Below are 16249 nucleotides of genomic sequence, written 5' to 3' on the forward strand. Positions count from 1 at the left end.
AGGGGATCCTCGTTCAAGTTTCGACGGATAGTTTGCCACCACCTGGCAGCGTCGTAAGCTAGTGGCTCAACTCGATTCATCCAGACTTAATTTTGTCAAATAAATCACGTCCGTTTTCGCTAAGTTTTTCCATCTACAACACTTGCAATTTATACATGTATCTGCACACCATTTCATTGTGTCGATTGCTGGACCAATCCATTTTTTTTTTCTGTTTTTTTACAACCGATACAATCCTTTCTGTTTTTTTACAGATTTGACTTCGCTTGGAGACTTCGTTGGGCAATGAGAATTCTCCATGAAAGATCGTAGATAGCAACCAACTCACACTGAGGCTTACATGACTCCAAATGAGATGCGAGCGTACACTTATATGATTTGATTATTTACATGTTACGGACTAGAGTGGATCAGCAAAGGCAGAGACTCTAAAGAAAACTTGAATCCATGTACCATTCACTACCAAAGTTAATACATGGAGGTTCCGAATACGAGGAGAGGACCCTCCCCTATGTAGATAGGAGGACACGGGAGTGTGGACAAACAGCTTCCTCATCAAATTTTTGTGGTTCTCAAGAACACGTGGCCGAATACCAAGGAGGTTGGCACGTACAACATCGAAGGCCTAGCTTCTAATTCCTGAGCATAATTCGGCATCAAATAGGTTTTTGCTATTGTACAAATCAGAACAGCTGGAAAAATAAGCTCGTGGAACCATCGCCGAATGACCTAAGGTCTGCTGGTTTCACCAATGCTCTACACAACGGGCATGTCCTTTCTCTCTCAAACCTGAAAAGATACAAGGATGGGTCTTTTTAACTCTCAGAATCTGACTACTGCATGTGCATGATTGTATGTATAATAAAATATAACTGGGAACATGTTTAAACAGTGCTAAACTAGGCACAAGTACCAGAAGCTTGAAATTTTTCTCCACTATGTTAATAGCAAAAAAAAAACAAACAAGCACCAATACTGTCTGTTCTTTATTTAGGCCACTGAAATATATAGGAAAAGCTTCTAGCACAGCTTAGGTGGCATCCGTATCAGACTAACTATTAGGTCTACCTCAAAGAAACCGGTAATGCGGCTGCAGACTGGATTAAGAGGCATACAGTGATGGGTGTTGGTGTTTGTAATTTGGCTTCAAAAAATTTGTTTAGTTTAAGAATCTAAGAGGAACTCCTCTCTTCCAGAAACTGACTGCAGACGTAAACTGACGAAGGGAATAGACATTTACCATTCAGAGACGCAGTCCTCGCAGAAGATGTGTTTACAGCTGAGTAGGATAGGAGCATGCATCTTCTCCTGGCAAATAGCACACAAATCGCCAGCAGCAATTACCTGCATAAGTTCCATAACCTGTGAGTGCATAGTAATATCCTTATTTTCTTGCCTAACTGATACAAACAGGTTATCCCTCATCTTGCACAAGTAACATAATAAAAAACCACAAACAAGAAACAAGATGATTAAAATTTGCAGGTTATTTCGGATTATATTTTGATGACAAGTGTTGCAACATTTTCCAGTGTCATCATAATGCAAATCTTAAATTCATAACATTCCTTCTTTGGTGCAATCCAACAACCCAACAGATGCTGCAATCTTGTGGAGAGCTATAAGCTTGGCCTACTCACCTTGTAAAATGGCTTCAATTATTGCAGAGTTCTTGATGTTAATAGAATTCAACTTTTTATATTAGAAAGATGCATGGAATTCATTTAAAAGAATATCTATACATGATAGATAACTATTTCATAACTAAATAGACAAGATAGATAAAACCATTATAAAAAGTTTTAAAATGGTAGTTTACAGAAAGTGAACCAACTACCAGAGAATAGCACATGGCGAAGGCTGTGGCTTAATGTCGGCAACATATATATCACTAGTCAGCTATCACAACATAGTGGTTCAAAATCATATCGAAAGAAAGACCTAGTGCTAGCTCTACGATCAATGATAGATGGCCAAAGGGCTAATAAAACAAACAATCACAATGACCTAATGTTATTAAATTAGAGCTGAGATTTAGAGTTTGTTTCCACCAGTAAATGATAGCTTTTGTGAAGCATCTTATCAGAATTAGTTCCTTAAGCCAACAATCCAATAACAAGGTTTGTTAATGGTGGGAAAGAACTGAGACCTGTTCCATTGTTGCATAGGAGCCATAAAGTACTTCTTTCCGTGATAGTGCCTTCAATGCAGCAACAAAGGATTGAACCTAGAATCAAATTTGAAAATCAAAGGTTCAAACCACATCTTTTAAAAAAGTAAAACCTGTGGATGCTGAAATTTTGAGGGCTTGCTTGACTCTTCCAACATCAAAAACAAAACAAACATAAACTCAAAAGTTAATATCATATAAAGCGGTGGAATGCCATCATACCTTCTCCACAACTGAAGTCAGCTTAAAGGTAAGGTATAGTCCTGTAGTCAGAGAAGAAAAGAGGCTTCCATATTCTTTGTTTAGGAAGAATCGGTACCAAACAGGTGTCGGCAACAAGGCACGGTACAGCAGCAAGAAATACTCTATAAGAGTTAGCATTTGACCCTAATAATGTAAAGAAAAATACTAATAAATATGCCTTCTTCAAAAATTGATACAACTTTTTAAAAAGAAAACAATAAGTTAAAAAGGTATTTATTAAAAACAGATATAAGCCCCAAATAGAAGCTAGAATAACTACTGACTTTCCATTTTGCAGAAGCAATGTCATTTTTACATCTTTCTAGTCGCTTGCACATTAGTTTAAAATTAAGTGGTGGTTATTTCTTAAATTTAATTCACAAATCAGATGCAAGGAAATATTCAGTGAACATATATGTAAATGCCATCCTGTATTATTGAATAGAGCACCCACCCTGCACAGATTCCGCATACAGAAAATCCAACCTATTTTAGTGGAGGGATGCGCTATTTGTTTACACCCATTAGCTTGAAGGGGTTCAATGCAGACTTTGATGGGATCAAAACACTGTTCAGACACCTGTATCTTTGGAAGCTCAAGCAGAGGCTCATTTACTTAGTTCTCATATGAATCTCTCGTCTCCAGCTATTGGGGATCCCCAATAGGATCCAATTGGGAATCCTATTAACCACACATAATGTGATTCATTCAGTGTAAGGCATATCACACTTTGATTTGCTAAATGTCTCCAGGTCATTTTTATTTTCATCTGCTTGTTTCCAATTATCACAAAGGTCAAGCATGGGTGCAGTGCAACATGTTTTTGTCTTATTTTACTTCACATTCAGGCTTATATCTAGGTATCTATTTTGTCGACCTGACACAAATGGATGGCCTATAAGCTGTAACACTATCTTATACATTTGTGAAAAGATAAAAGGAATAAAAGAATCTAGGACTCCATTTGGCTGCATGTCCAATCACTTGATTCACTTTTATTATTAGATCAGAAAAAGTAAACTGGAATATAAAGTGGTAACCATGGTTTAAAATATCAGATAATGGATTCATACCAGTTGCTGACCAGACTGGTATGGGCCTAGCACATACCAGCATACCAACAAATGGTACACAGGTATATGATGGGCAGTACAGAGAAGGAAGTTGGAGGCAAAGGGGAGGAGGAGGAAGAGGGAGAGAGGGAGGAGGAGAAGAAAAAGGAAGAGATAGTGGAGAAGAGGATAAGTACCAGGCTGTCACGAACGATCGTCGCGCACCTGCAACAACTTCGTTCAACGAACCGTTTTTCGCTTTTGCATGCTTGTACGGAGGCATGGTAGCATGTTTTGCTTTGGTTTTGTGTGTTTTTGCTTGGAAAATGTAAGCAACGACAGTTCGCAGTGCTGCAGTGCGGTCACTCACCGCGTCGAGCCGAACTACCCCAAAATGACTCCGTTTTCGCGTGCCACGGCCTGATTTCTGCAAACTGCAGATGCACGCGAAACGTCAGTCATCTCAACACCTTGGAACCCCCCATGTGGCACAGGGCTGGATGGGGCTGGTATATCGTCGAGCGTTGAACAATCTTCACAAGTTCGCACGTTAACTTAACGGGAACTTGCCTTCGCGCCTGGCACCCGATGAGCAGTTGTTTGAGGACTTGCAACTGTTCGTTCTACCTTCTAAAGTTCTTATTTTCTCCTTCCTTTGTTTTCTCTCTTGCACTCAAGGTGCTCGCTAAATTGCTTGTAAAGCTTCCCTCTTTGCGAGACGTCGGGACTTGTCCATCGCTCATTTTCAATCTAATCAACTTTTTGTTTTACAAGTCCTTCGGGACCTGTACGAGGTTACAACTAAGCTGAACCTTTGCGGACGCATATGTCGCAAGGGCACCTCATGACTTAGGCAATCCCAGCTATGTCCGAGTTGGCGCAAGGGTGCTTCACGATTTAGACAACTTCAGCTAAGTTTGTGACTTTGCCGCAAGGGTGTCTCACAACTTAAGCAATTCCAGCTAAGTCCGTGACATTGTGGTATCAGAGCAGGCAAGCAATTCGAGCAAATAGCAAAGAAACTTCGCAATCTCGCCATGGCAAAGCATCGTGGCGAATCGAGCAAGGCGGGGCAAGCCGGACCATTGCCCCAAGCAACCGTAGGTGGGCTGCAAGTGCAAACTCGCTCTCATGCTGGTGGAACCGCTTTGGAGGATCATAGCAGTGAACATGATGAGCAAGAAGTTGGCTACTCTCTGCGAGCGGAGGAGGCGCAATCTAGAGTGCCAACCGGGAAAAAGAGCCATAAGGAGAGACTCACAGCGGCAGAAACCCGCCTAGATGTTCTTGAAGCGAACTTGGAGGAACTCTACCAAGACCAACGAAGGCTTCTTGGGGTAGAGAACTCGCAAGAAGAAGCTAACTCCGAATCGACAAGGTTGAGGCCCTAGTCGATCAACTAGCGAACGATACCAAAGACTCCGTGCAACATTTGCACGAAGTCATGACGGAACTCACTTCCAGAGTTCCATCGCTCACAAGGGCACTAAATGCGGGAGGGAGCAACACCGGCGTTGTGTCGCTACAAAACTTGAAGGCACCTGAGCCTCATTGCTATGGAGGTGCTAGGGACGCAAAGGAGCTGGAGAATTTCTTGTTTGACATGAAACAGTACTTTCGAGCTACAAGGCCCGATTATGAAGATACCAAAGTTTAAATAGAAACCATGTATCTAAATGGGGATGTAAACTTTGGTGGCGAACTCATTGGGAGGAGATCCAACAAGGTCGGTGTCGAGTGAACACATGGGAGGACTTGCGGGAGTTGAGAACTCAGTTCCTACCCGAGAACACAGAGTTCGTCACAAGGAGGAAATTGAGACAACTCCGCCAAAATACTTCCATCCAAGACTATGTGAAACAATTTTTTGCACTGATGCTGGACATACAGGACATGTCCGAGAAGGATAAGTTGTTCAGCTTCCTCGATAGCCTTAAACCATGAGCTCAGCAGGAACTGCATCGAAGGAATGTCACCAATGTAATCGGGGCAATCGCGGTCACAGAAAGGCTCATCGATTTTGTTTCCTCGGAGGACTCAGGTAAAAGGAAACAATCTTCAGGAAACCATCATCCAAAATATTCTCGAGGGAAGAAGCCCGAGGGCGAAGGAAAAAGAGTTCACACAAAGGGCCAAGCTCGAAAAGCAATGCCCCAAAACCTGGCAGATGCTTTTTGTGCGGAGGGTCGCATATGATGAGGGAGTGCCCATAGAAACAGGAACTCAATGCCTTAACAGCTTCAATCCATCCTCCCAAATCAAACAAGGGCAAGGCCGTCGCCCTCAGTTCAAGTAGTTCAGAATCCAGCAACGACGACGAGGAGTCGCAAGGTCCCCGAATGGGAGCAATGCATTTGTTGAATGCAAGTGGGGGAGAAAATGAAGGCACAACCATTGAAAGCAGGGAGTAACGAGCTGATGTACATGGACATTAAGCTCAATGGCCAAACAACTCGTGCAATGATGGACACGAGCACTACCCATAACTTTATTGGCGTTCAAGAAGCAAAGCGACTTGGGCTAATCTTGGAGAAGAACCCAAGTCAGATGAAGGCAGTGAACTCGGAGGCCAAGCGGGTCTACGGGCTGGGAAAGGGAGTCCCCATCAAGATCGAAAAATGGAGCGAGAGCACAAACATGATGGCGGTGCCATTGGACGACTTCCAAGTGATCCTTGGAATGGAGTTCATGCACACGACTAAGTTGGTACCAATGTCATTCCTAAACTCCCTATGTATTATAGGAGATGACGACCCCTGTGTGGTTCCCGTCTCTCGAAGAGGAACCAAGGATCCCCAACAGATATCGTCATTACAACTAAAGAAAGGGAGACGAAAAGACGAATTAACATTCATAGCTACTGTGAAGCTAGAGCCCCTCGACGGGAAGGCCATTCATGAACCTGTTGTGGTGGCAAATGTTCTGAAGGAGTTCACAGATATTACGCCACCTGAGTTGCCGAAAACTCTGCCACCACGCAGAGGCATGGATCATCATATCGAGCTGGAGCCGGGAGTGAAGCCTCCAACGAAACTACCCTACCGCATGTCCCCTCCAGAGTTAGCAGAGCTCAGAAAGCAATTAGATGAACTACTAAGCGATGGTCTTATCCGCAGTTCTAAAGCACCATTCAGAGTCCAATTCTGTTCCAAAAGAAACAAGATATGAGCCTCCGACCATGCGTCGATTATTGAGCCCTCAACAAGGTGATAGTGAAGAACAAGTATCCCATCCCGCTCATCGCGGACTTGTTCGACCAATTGGGCAAAGCAAAGCATTTCTCCATACTCGACCTTCGGTCAGGGTATTGATAGGTGCGCATTGCTAAAAGAGACGAAGCGAAGACTACTTGCGTGACTAGGTACGAAGCGTTTGAGTTCTTGGTGATGCCTTTCAGCTTAACCAACGCTCCGACCACATTCTGCACTATTATGAACCAACTATTCAAGGAGTATTTGGATAAGTTTGTGGTCGTCTACTTGGTGCAAGCTGTTGCGAAATGACAAACTCCAAAGAAGGTGCCGGAGCTGAGATCCTTCCTTGGTTTCGTCAAACTACTATCAGCGCTTCATAGTTGGGTATTCGAAGCGTGCAACCCCACTAATGGAGTTGCTGAAGGAGCGGCCTTGGAGATGGTCTGACAAATGTGAAGCTGCATTCCAAGATCTAAAGGTTGCTGTGTTGGAAGAACCGGTGCTCAAATTGTCAGATTATGGGGAGACCTTCGAAGTCCATACAAATGCTTCGGATTTCGCTATTGGGGGAGTACTCATGTAGGAGGGTCACCCGGTGGCCTACGAGAGCCACAACTTCAATGAGACCGAGCGGCGGTATCCGATGCACGAGAAGGAGATGACAACGTTGGTCCACTATCTACGAGTTTGTCGGCACTACCTTCTCGGATCACGATTTGTGCTCAGGACGGACAACATTGCTTTGAGTTACTTCCAAACTCAAAAGAAACTCTCCTCGAAGCAAGCACAATAGCAGGATTTCCTGGCCGAATTTGATATGACAATGGAGTACAAGCCCGGAAGAGCAAATGTCATGGCCGATGCGCTGAGCCGAAAAGTGGAGCGGGTGAATGCCATACAATTGGAATGCGGAGGCTAAGCAAGTCAACTGCACTCCAACTTCCTTTCCAGAATCAGGGATGGACTGTACAGTGATCCTGATGCAACTAATCAAAGAACGCAAGGCACGACGAATTAGGATCCAAGAGGGACTCGTCTACACCAAAGGGAATAGGGTTTATGGTCCTCGAGTGGACAATTTAAGGCGCGAATTCTTGAGAGTGTCACGATTCCATTTGGGCAAGACATCCAGGCATTCACCGAACATTGGCTCTCATGGAGAGGGCCTTCTACTGGCTGAAGATGGGGAATGATGTGGAAGAATATGTTCGAACGTGCCTTACTTGCCAACAAGATAAGGTGGAGCAGCGGATGTCAGTAAGACTTTTGGAGCCATTGCCCATACCAGAAAGGTCGTGGGAGAGCATTTCGTTGGACTTCATATCAAGCTTGCCAGCAGTAGGGGGACTCGGATCGACACTTGTGGTGGTCGATCGATTTTCAAAGTATGCAACTTTCATTGCTACACCTCTACACTGTTCAGCAGACCAGGTGGCCAAGCTAATGATGAAGAATGTGGTAAAGTATTGGGGGATCCCGCACAATATCATCAGTGATCAAGACGCTCGGTTCCTGGGACGATTCTGGACCAAACTATTCAAATTGTTGGAGTCTAAGTTATACTTCTCCACAAGCCTCCACCCCAGACGGATGGCCAAACCGAAAGGATAAACTCACTCCTTGAGCAATATCTTCGGCACTACGTGAGTGCCAACGAATGAGATTGGGTGAAGTTGTTAGACATAACCCAATTCTCCTACAATTTGCGACGGAGCTCTGCATTCAACAAGAGCCCATTCGAGATCATTACAAGACAACAACCGTCAACTCCTCACACCTTGGCAATCAGGTATACTGGGAGTAGTCCGTTAGCATATCACTTTGCAAAAGAATAACATGGAAATGCAGATATTACGTAGGCTTACTTGGAGAAGGCGACCAAAAAGATGTAGAAGTAGGCAAACTTGGGAAGGCGACCACAATAGCTCAAAGTCGACGATTTGGTGATGGTGAAGCTCCAACCAGTATCACTCCAATTCTTTAGGCACAAAGCATATAAAGGATTGGTGTGCAAGTATGAATGGCCCTCCCAATTATTAGTAGGGTGAGCAAAATCTCCTATAAGTTACCGCTGCCGACGTGGCTCAAAATTCACAATGTTTTTCACGCCAGCAACTTGAAAGCCTGCCACTCAGATCCACAAGATGTTTCCTGAAGTGTTCCAACTCGGCTACCCCCCACAAGAGCTTCCTATGAGAAGCGAGTTGAAACCATTTTAGCGGATCGCGAGATAAAGCCCCCTAATGGAGCAGAGCAGACCGAGTACTTGGTTAAGTGACGAAAGCTTCCTCGAACCGAAGATAGTTGGGAACCCGAAGATGCCCTACGGCATGAAGAAGCAATCGTCAACAACTACCAACAAGGGTCGACGAAGGCATCAATAGTTTAAGTGGGGGAGAATGTCACGAACGATCGTCGCGCACCCGCAACAACTTCATTCAACGAACCGTTCGTCGCTTTTACATGCTTATACAGAGACATGGCAACATATTTTGTCTTGGTTTTGTGTGTTTTTGTTTGGAAAATATAAGCAACGATAGTTCGCAGCGCTGCAGTGCGACCGCTCGCCACGCCGGGCCGAACTGCCCCAAAATGGCTTCGTTTTCGCGTGTCACGGCTTGTTTTCTGCAAACAGCAGCTGCACGCGAAGCATCAACCATCTCAAAACCCTGGAACCCTCCATGTGGCACAGGGCTGGATGGGGCTTCGGTATATCGTCAGGTGTTGAACAATCTTCACAAGTTCGCACGTTAACTTGACGGAAACTTGCCTTCGCGCCCGACACCCGGTGAGCAGTTGTTTATGGACTTGCAATTGTTCGTCCTACCTTCTAAAGTCCTTGTTTTCTCCTTCCTCTATTTTCTCTCTTACATTCAAGGTGCTCGTTGAATTGCTTGTAAAGCTTCCCTCTTCGTGAGACGTCGGGACTTATTCATCACTCATTTTCAATCTAATCAACTTTCTGTTTTACAAATCCTTCGGGACTTGTACGAGGTTGCAACTAAGCTGAACCTTTGCGGACGCATATGTCGCAAGAGCACCTCATGACTTAAGCAATCTCAGCTAAGTCCGAGGAGTTAGCGCAAAGGTGCTTCACGACTTAGGCAACTTTAGTAAAGTTTGTAACTTTGCCGCAAGGGTACCTCACGACTTAGGCAACTCCAGCTAAGTCCGTGATAGGGTGAGCAGTTGAATGGTAGCTTGCTGCAAGCAAAGAAAGCAACGGGCTGCATGTCAATGGCGAAGGGCATCAAGAGGTGAGGGAGATAAGGTGGTGTGAGGTATTAGAGAGATTTGAGAGAGAGAGAGAGAGAGAGAGAGAGAGAGAGGAAAAAGAGGGGAGGGGTGGGGGGTTTAACCCTAAATTAGAAACAAAAAAAGGTTGTATCAAACAGGGCCACTCAAAAAGGATCGGTCATGTGTCGGTTCGTTGTTAGGCCGGTAAAAGGATTACTTTTTATTCTATAACAATGTCATACATCCATCTACATCCTCGTCTTGAATACACAAAACAATTTTGAATATGTTGTTTTCTAGCTACCTAGAGTTCTATTAAGTATAATTGGACTTACAACTGTCTTATAGAATTCTTCTTTTCACTTAGGAGAGACATGATGATCAAAAACCATATTCAATGCCCTTCTTCACCATAGCTATCCTTGTTCGACTCTCTGAACAATGTTTCGATCAATTAACTTTCCTATCTAAAAGTACTAAATACCGATTGTCATTAGATGTTGTTGCCCTGTCCGAGCTCAGAAACTATACATAGGAGACCTATGTCATAAGCTAACAATAAAAAAGCAACTAGAAATAATATTTCTACAAACATAAATCATAAATGTGAAAGAAAAGGTTGAGTACCTGCTTACGATATTTACGGCCCCTACTATTTTTGTAATACATCAAGAGCACACACTTGACCACCATAGCAGCCTGGCGCACCAATGTATCTGATAACAATAAAATCAGTTATGAGCTGTGATTCATATAACACAATGATTTCATTAAGACAGTTCCAAAGGAATTTATGACAAGAATGCAATAAACTTAAGAAAATCTAATTTCTGAGCAGTTCTAAATTATTGATACTAAAAGATGTTAAACATCTAACTACTGCCGCCACTTTAAGTACAAATTACAAGGTGATATATCTTACAAAAAAGAACACCAATTACAGAAATGTAATTATCCTTCAATACCTGAATGAGACCTCTGGGTCTCCACTAAGGGGAGCAGTAATAAAAATATTTTTAAAAAAGGCTTATTATCTTCTATTCAGTAGGTAGCCTTTTATAACTTTATAGCTCTTATTTTAAAATTTTCATATGCTTGTATTTTTCTGAATATCAAAATCAACAGAAACCATTGGAGAATTGTTAGAGAAGGGGCCCAGCACATAAGATTCCTGCCCTATAGGGTGTGGGAAGAGCCTGAGTAGGTTGGAAGTAAATAATTATTTGATACAGATGTCTACACAAGCAAACAACTGTATAGTGGCATGGCACGAAATAAGATATGAGGTGATATCTTCTTGCACCTTGCTTCTCTTCATAAGTTGCATGAACCACTACATTCAACTTGCATTGGAAATGCTCCTAAATCTTTTCGGATAAATTTTCATTCTTTTGAGGACATAAAGTTCGTCCAAAATGGTAATACCAAGAATGACAATTCTACAAACAGCAACAGTTGCAAGCAAATTTCTTTTCTTTTTTTTTTTTGTAAGTACAGTTTCTAGTAATAATTTGACAACTTAAAAATAAATAAGATTTGATTATTTTCAGTCAAGTTATGTAGCATAAACTTTGATCCCAAACTTTTAAAATCAGAGAAAAGCAGTGTTTATTCATTAAGAAAGTGTGTATAGAGTAGCATAAAAAATTTATAACCTATTATTGATCCATTAATAACTTCTTATTGAAAGGTTTCGTGTACTAGTGGCCGGCTGCGTGGATCTTTTCACTCTATTAAGCTTCTTTGAATGCAGCATTGCTAGTCAAAATAATAGCCATCAAATTTATCCTTACTAATAAACTTCTCTTAGATGTTTCTCTGCCTCTCTCGCTGCACTAATCCCAAGTGTCACACCTATTCTAACCAAGGTATCAGTAGATCTCCACTGAAGGATCCATTTTTGGGGGGAAAAAAAAATCTAGTGATAGATGGAGATAGCATGGTGCAAGAATCTATAAACATTTTCATAGTGATTGCTTGTGGTAATGCCATAAATTGTTGAACTCTGATGTCATATAAGCATGAAATGAATCAACAAGTCTCTTACTTTGCTTTATAAGCAGAAAGACAGATCAGCATATCATAACATCAGAATACCCTAAAAAGCCATGATCCAATCCAACTAGAGATCCCAGTCACTTTAGCTAGTACGGATTAGTTTTATGATCCTGCAATCTGAACAACCAGGCTTTGACTAAGGAAAACAACAAGTCTATTTGTAAGCGTAAGGTTATGTACATTGACCCTCCCCAGATGCCATATCCTTGTGCATTGGATTTTCCTTTTTATACAGACACTACGACTGTGGAAATCAATTTATAAACTGAGAAACCGCTATGTCGATCTTAATCCCCTCCCCACCCCCTCTCTTTCCTTCGTCATCATTTCAACCTAAGCCCCTTCTCTTACTGCCACCTTCATCACAAGACAAAAACATGAAGTGTCCTCAATAACTAATGATTAACCTGATGTCAATTGTCTTAGGAACAAATTGCTAATGAACACAACAACAAAAACTGATTTCAAATAAGTCAAGCTAAAGATCGAAGCTAGATAAAGAGCATGAAATATAGCATTGTGAAAAATCAGTTGGAAGGTTAATCACTATGAGAAAATTAAGCTATAGCATAGTATAATAATAAACAGATGCAAAAGTTAAGGTGCATAAAAGACATAACAACCAAAGATGACAGTGACCATCAGAGTAAAATACCATTAACCATAATAATAAATATGGCATGCCAAAATGGAGGTACTTCTTTAGGAGGAAGCATGACCAGTGGGTACAGAAGGCCCTCATTCCTGTACCACCAGTAGACTCCAAACACATGAATCATGAAAACTAGTGTAATTCCAACAAGTACAGATATTTTTCGCTCTCCCTGCAATGATCAATGAAATTGTCAGAAATACAAATCATAATGATGATCATGGTTCTAAGAAATAACACTTCATGGAGAAATAAGTGACCAATGTTAGCAGTCTTATAATATAAGATGGAAAGCTTCAGAATCTAAGCTAAGCAGATAGGATAGTCATACACCTCCAAATAATAACAGAAAACTAATGGCACAGGTCAAAGAAACAGAACACTATGTAGCAGTCCAATTAAATTATAATGAACCCATCTAAGTGCTCAAACCTGTCCCACTCCTACCCCTTCTATGTCCCTCTTTCCAGTAGTGTGAAAATAGTTCAGCACATAAATGCAAAATAAATGCCAAATAAATCAATTATTGGACCACCATAAGACTCTCCTCGGAGAAGCATTAGACGTAATACATTTAAAAAGAATGGATTGCATGTTTCTGTCAATAAAACTTCTACTTCTTCCATTAATATCCACAAATATGTGATGATTAAGAAGAAAGGTCCAAAATTATTTTCACACATCATAAGGTTAAACAAATTTAAAAGATCCACAATAGAACTATACCAACCTTTAAAGCAGTTTGCTTTCTCAAAATATCATTTGACTTAAACATCACTGCAGCAATCCAGATAGTGACAAAGAAACCTGCACATTTTTTTCAAAGCCATACATAACAAAGTTGAAAGAGGAAAGAAAATACATACACTTTTGCGTGCAACAGTTGCGAAGAAAAAAGTGCTAACAACACATAGTTAACTTCTTCAGCTAATTTAAAAGTCTTATATATAGAGCACAGAAAATTGCTAGAGCATAAAAAAAAGTAAGAGAGCTTCATCATCCTAATTCGCAATAGAGAAGCTGTTCAGTCAAAAAAGCTCATCAATAAGGATAAAGAGAGCAATTAACTAAGCTAACATCATGTAACATACTGTACCATAGATAGGTTTTGTTTACAATTAGAAAATAAATGACACAAGAGAATGCTGGACAACAGAATCTACATGAACGCTTACTTGCAACATATGGTAACAAGATGCATGCACCAACCAAGGCCTAGACCAAGATATCATTCACACCCAAGTAAAATAAGAATTGTTACTGGATCAACAACCCATTTCTACAATTCTGAACTACATATTTGACTATCTAATTTCTATCCTAGAAAAGAAAGCATGCATGAGATGTATAGCTGACTGAGAGTCAGCTGAAAACCTCAGCACTTCGAGAGAGTTATTCTTTGCCAATAAAAGTTAAGGGTTAAACAACTGCAAAGTTGAGAATGGATACAGAAACATATGTACAGAAAGTGGAAAAAGGAGCTACATCATTGCAACTATGAACTTGAAACATTTCCTCATTGGACAACATCAATGAATTTAGATAAACATTTGTTTGCACCTTCTCAAACTCAGGAACCAATAAGTCCATTGCTGTTTGAGAATGTACAATAAATAGTCTCAGGTAAAAAAGAAAATAATGGTGAAAGTATATTCTCTGACAATACTGATAGATATTCAAAGAATGAAGCCCGATATTCATGTAAAATGGCATGTCAATACTCCATTCTAAGATCTAGAACCAAATAAATTATAACAGCTAAATATTAAAGGGCAGAATCCAAAAACAAATACCTTGCAGATGCTGTCTGATGAACACCACCAATAGAAGCAACGAGAACGGCAGTACCTGCTCGATCCACCTAGCAACCTGTTGTATGTCATATCTCTGGTATGCTGAATCTCTGCCGTTACCACCTGCATTGTTCACCTCACCATCCGCGCTCTGACCGCTGCCGCCCAAGATGGATGCCGGCAAAGAAGAAGAAGAAGGTCCTATTTCCCCAACGCCAATATCGCTCCCTCCATCTCTTCCATGCCTTTCAGGCAAAGTGCCAAGCAACTCGCTCGATACACCAGCACCACCAGGGTTCCCCTCCCGGCATGGCCCAACAGCCAAGGGCTGCATCGGGCTCGGCCCCACCCTTGAACCCTCGTGATCCCCGACCCCAATTATCCTTATAGCCACCTCCCCGCTGCCGCTTCCACCGACGCCAGGGAGAGACGACTCCCCAATCCGACCAGGGCCATGGTCGCGCATGGACTCACCGACCATGATCTCGCCCTCCGAGTGGCCCGCCCGAGTCCGCAAGATCCCGGAGTACTCCAACAGCGTCGAGAGCGGCGCCCGGATCAAATTGGACGGCGAAAACCGGATCCGGAACCTCCTCGACGAACCGCCTCCGCCACCGGCCTGGCTTCTGTAGGGATCGGAGCTTGCGCCTGAGGTCTCCATCATCGCCGCCCGAATCAAACCAAGAAGAACTAGGGAACTCCGCAAGAAACAGCGGAGACGGAAGAGGAATCGGATGAATGGTAGGTGGTCGGGTGGGTGCCCTGTGAAATCGATGGGCGAATTGGAGAAGAAGAGGACGGAATCGATCAACCCGGTGGAATTCTTGGAGAACCCTAACCCTAATCGAAAGCGTGTAAACAGAACATGGAATTCTTTCTACATGCCGGCTTTGAATGGGAATGGAATAGAAGTCTGGTGTCCATCTCTCCTCTCCTCTTTTATTGGCTTGTAGGATGGAGTAGTTGTACTATTACATGTTTGGAAACATATTTTTAAAAGCAAAAACAGGAAAACAAGACAAAACTAGGAACTCTGTTTTCATTTGCAGAAACACAAAACACGGCCTTGTCAGCCTCGCATTTGCTTTCCTTGTTTGTGCGAGTGGGTTCCACGGGCTCTGTCCCGACGAACTCCCGATTAATTCTTGGCCACGGAGCGCCTTCTCTGCCGGCCATGATTCCGTTCTTGAACTCGACCCGCTTCAGCTCCAGCCGCCCTCCAATCCCGCATGCCCAAATCGCATATTCTCGGGTGCTCGCTTCCGGCTGCAACTGTTGCCCCCGCCAAGCTGCTACCTTTGGGTTCCAGGATCATGGGGCTCGGTCGGATCAATGGGAATGGGTACGGTTTCAGGTTCTTCTGCTTCAAGAACCTGAAACCGTGGTCGATAGACATAAGGCGGCCCTTTCCTCCTCCTTCTTGCGGTAGCGCGAGGTGGTGAGATTCCAAATGGGGGCGTTTTGGAGGAGGAACGACATGTGGGCGCCGCTGCGGTCGTCATTTGTTTCATGGTTGAGTTCGGGAGCACCTTTGTCGGGCAATTGGAATGTATGGGCTTCTTGCGATTACTCTAACAACAGCAGGACAGCAATCCTCAGCACCACTACCAATTCAGTCACCGGAATCGCTCAGCTGCTGAATCAACAGCAAGGATGAATCCAAGACTTGAGGTGTATCGTCAATCCCCGTCAAAACTGGACCATCCCTGACTTGGACGCCAACTGTTCGACCTCAAACTCCCTCCATTGCTTCGAATACTCGATCGAATAGCCCAGTTCAAGTACAGCCACTTGCTCTCCGTGACCTCCCACTCGAAGTGCCGCCGAGTCTTGGAATGAAGTTGGCTGA

General features: G+C 42.8%; 1 protein-coding gene across 1 annotated transcript; it reads right to left on the reverse strand.

Annotated features, from left to right (window-relative positions):
* Positions 1-429: 429 nt before the first annotated feature.
* On the reverse strand, positions 430-15315 carry LOC135649722 (uncharacterized). The gene is made up of 8 exons (XM_065168426.1): positions 14401-15315; positions 13338-13414; positions 12611-12779; positions 10525-10613; positions 2393-2557; positions 2150-2227; positions 1241-1344; positions 430-789 (listed from the first exon to the last, which is right to left on the reverse strand). The coding sequence occupies exons 1-8, from the start codon at positions 15062-15064 to the stop codon at positions 684-686; spliced, it is 1452 nt and encodes a 483-aa protein (XP_065024498.1). The 5' UTR covers positions 15065-15315; the 3' UTR covers positions 430-683.
* Positions 15316-16249: the final 934 nt, after the last annotated feature.

This window comes from Musa acuminata, chromosome BXJ3-9, assembly GCF_036884655.1.
Source record: "Musa acuminata AAA Group cultivar baxijiao chromosome BXJ3-9, Cavendish_Baxijiao_AAA, whole genome shotgun sequence".
In the NCBI taxonomy this organism is placed as follows: Eukaryota; Viridiplantae; Streptophyta; class Magnoliopsida; order Zingiberales; family Musaceae; genus Musa; species Musa acuminata.

What these genes read in the sequence shown, in the direction of transcription:
- LOC135649722 (XM_065168426.1), bottom strand. Translation starts at nt 15,064, where the DNA reads ATGATGGAGACCTCAGGCGCAAGCTCCGATCCCTACAGAAGCCAGGCC. An exon ending in GAAAGCAAACTGCTTTAAAG is followed by an intron (nt 12,780 to 13,337) that starts GTTGGTATAGTT and finishes TGATCATTGCAG; the next exon opens with GGAGAGCGAAAAATATCTGT. An exon ending in GCCGTAAATATCGTAAGCAG is followed by an intron (nt 2,558 to 10,524) that starts GTACTCAACCTT and finishes TTACATTATTAG; the next exon opens with GGTCAAATGCTAACTCTTAT.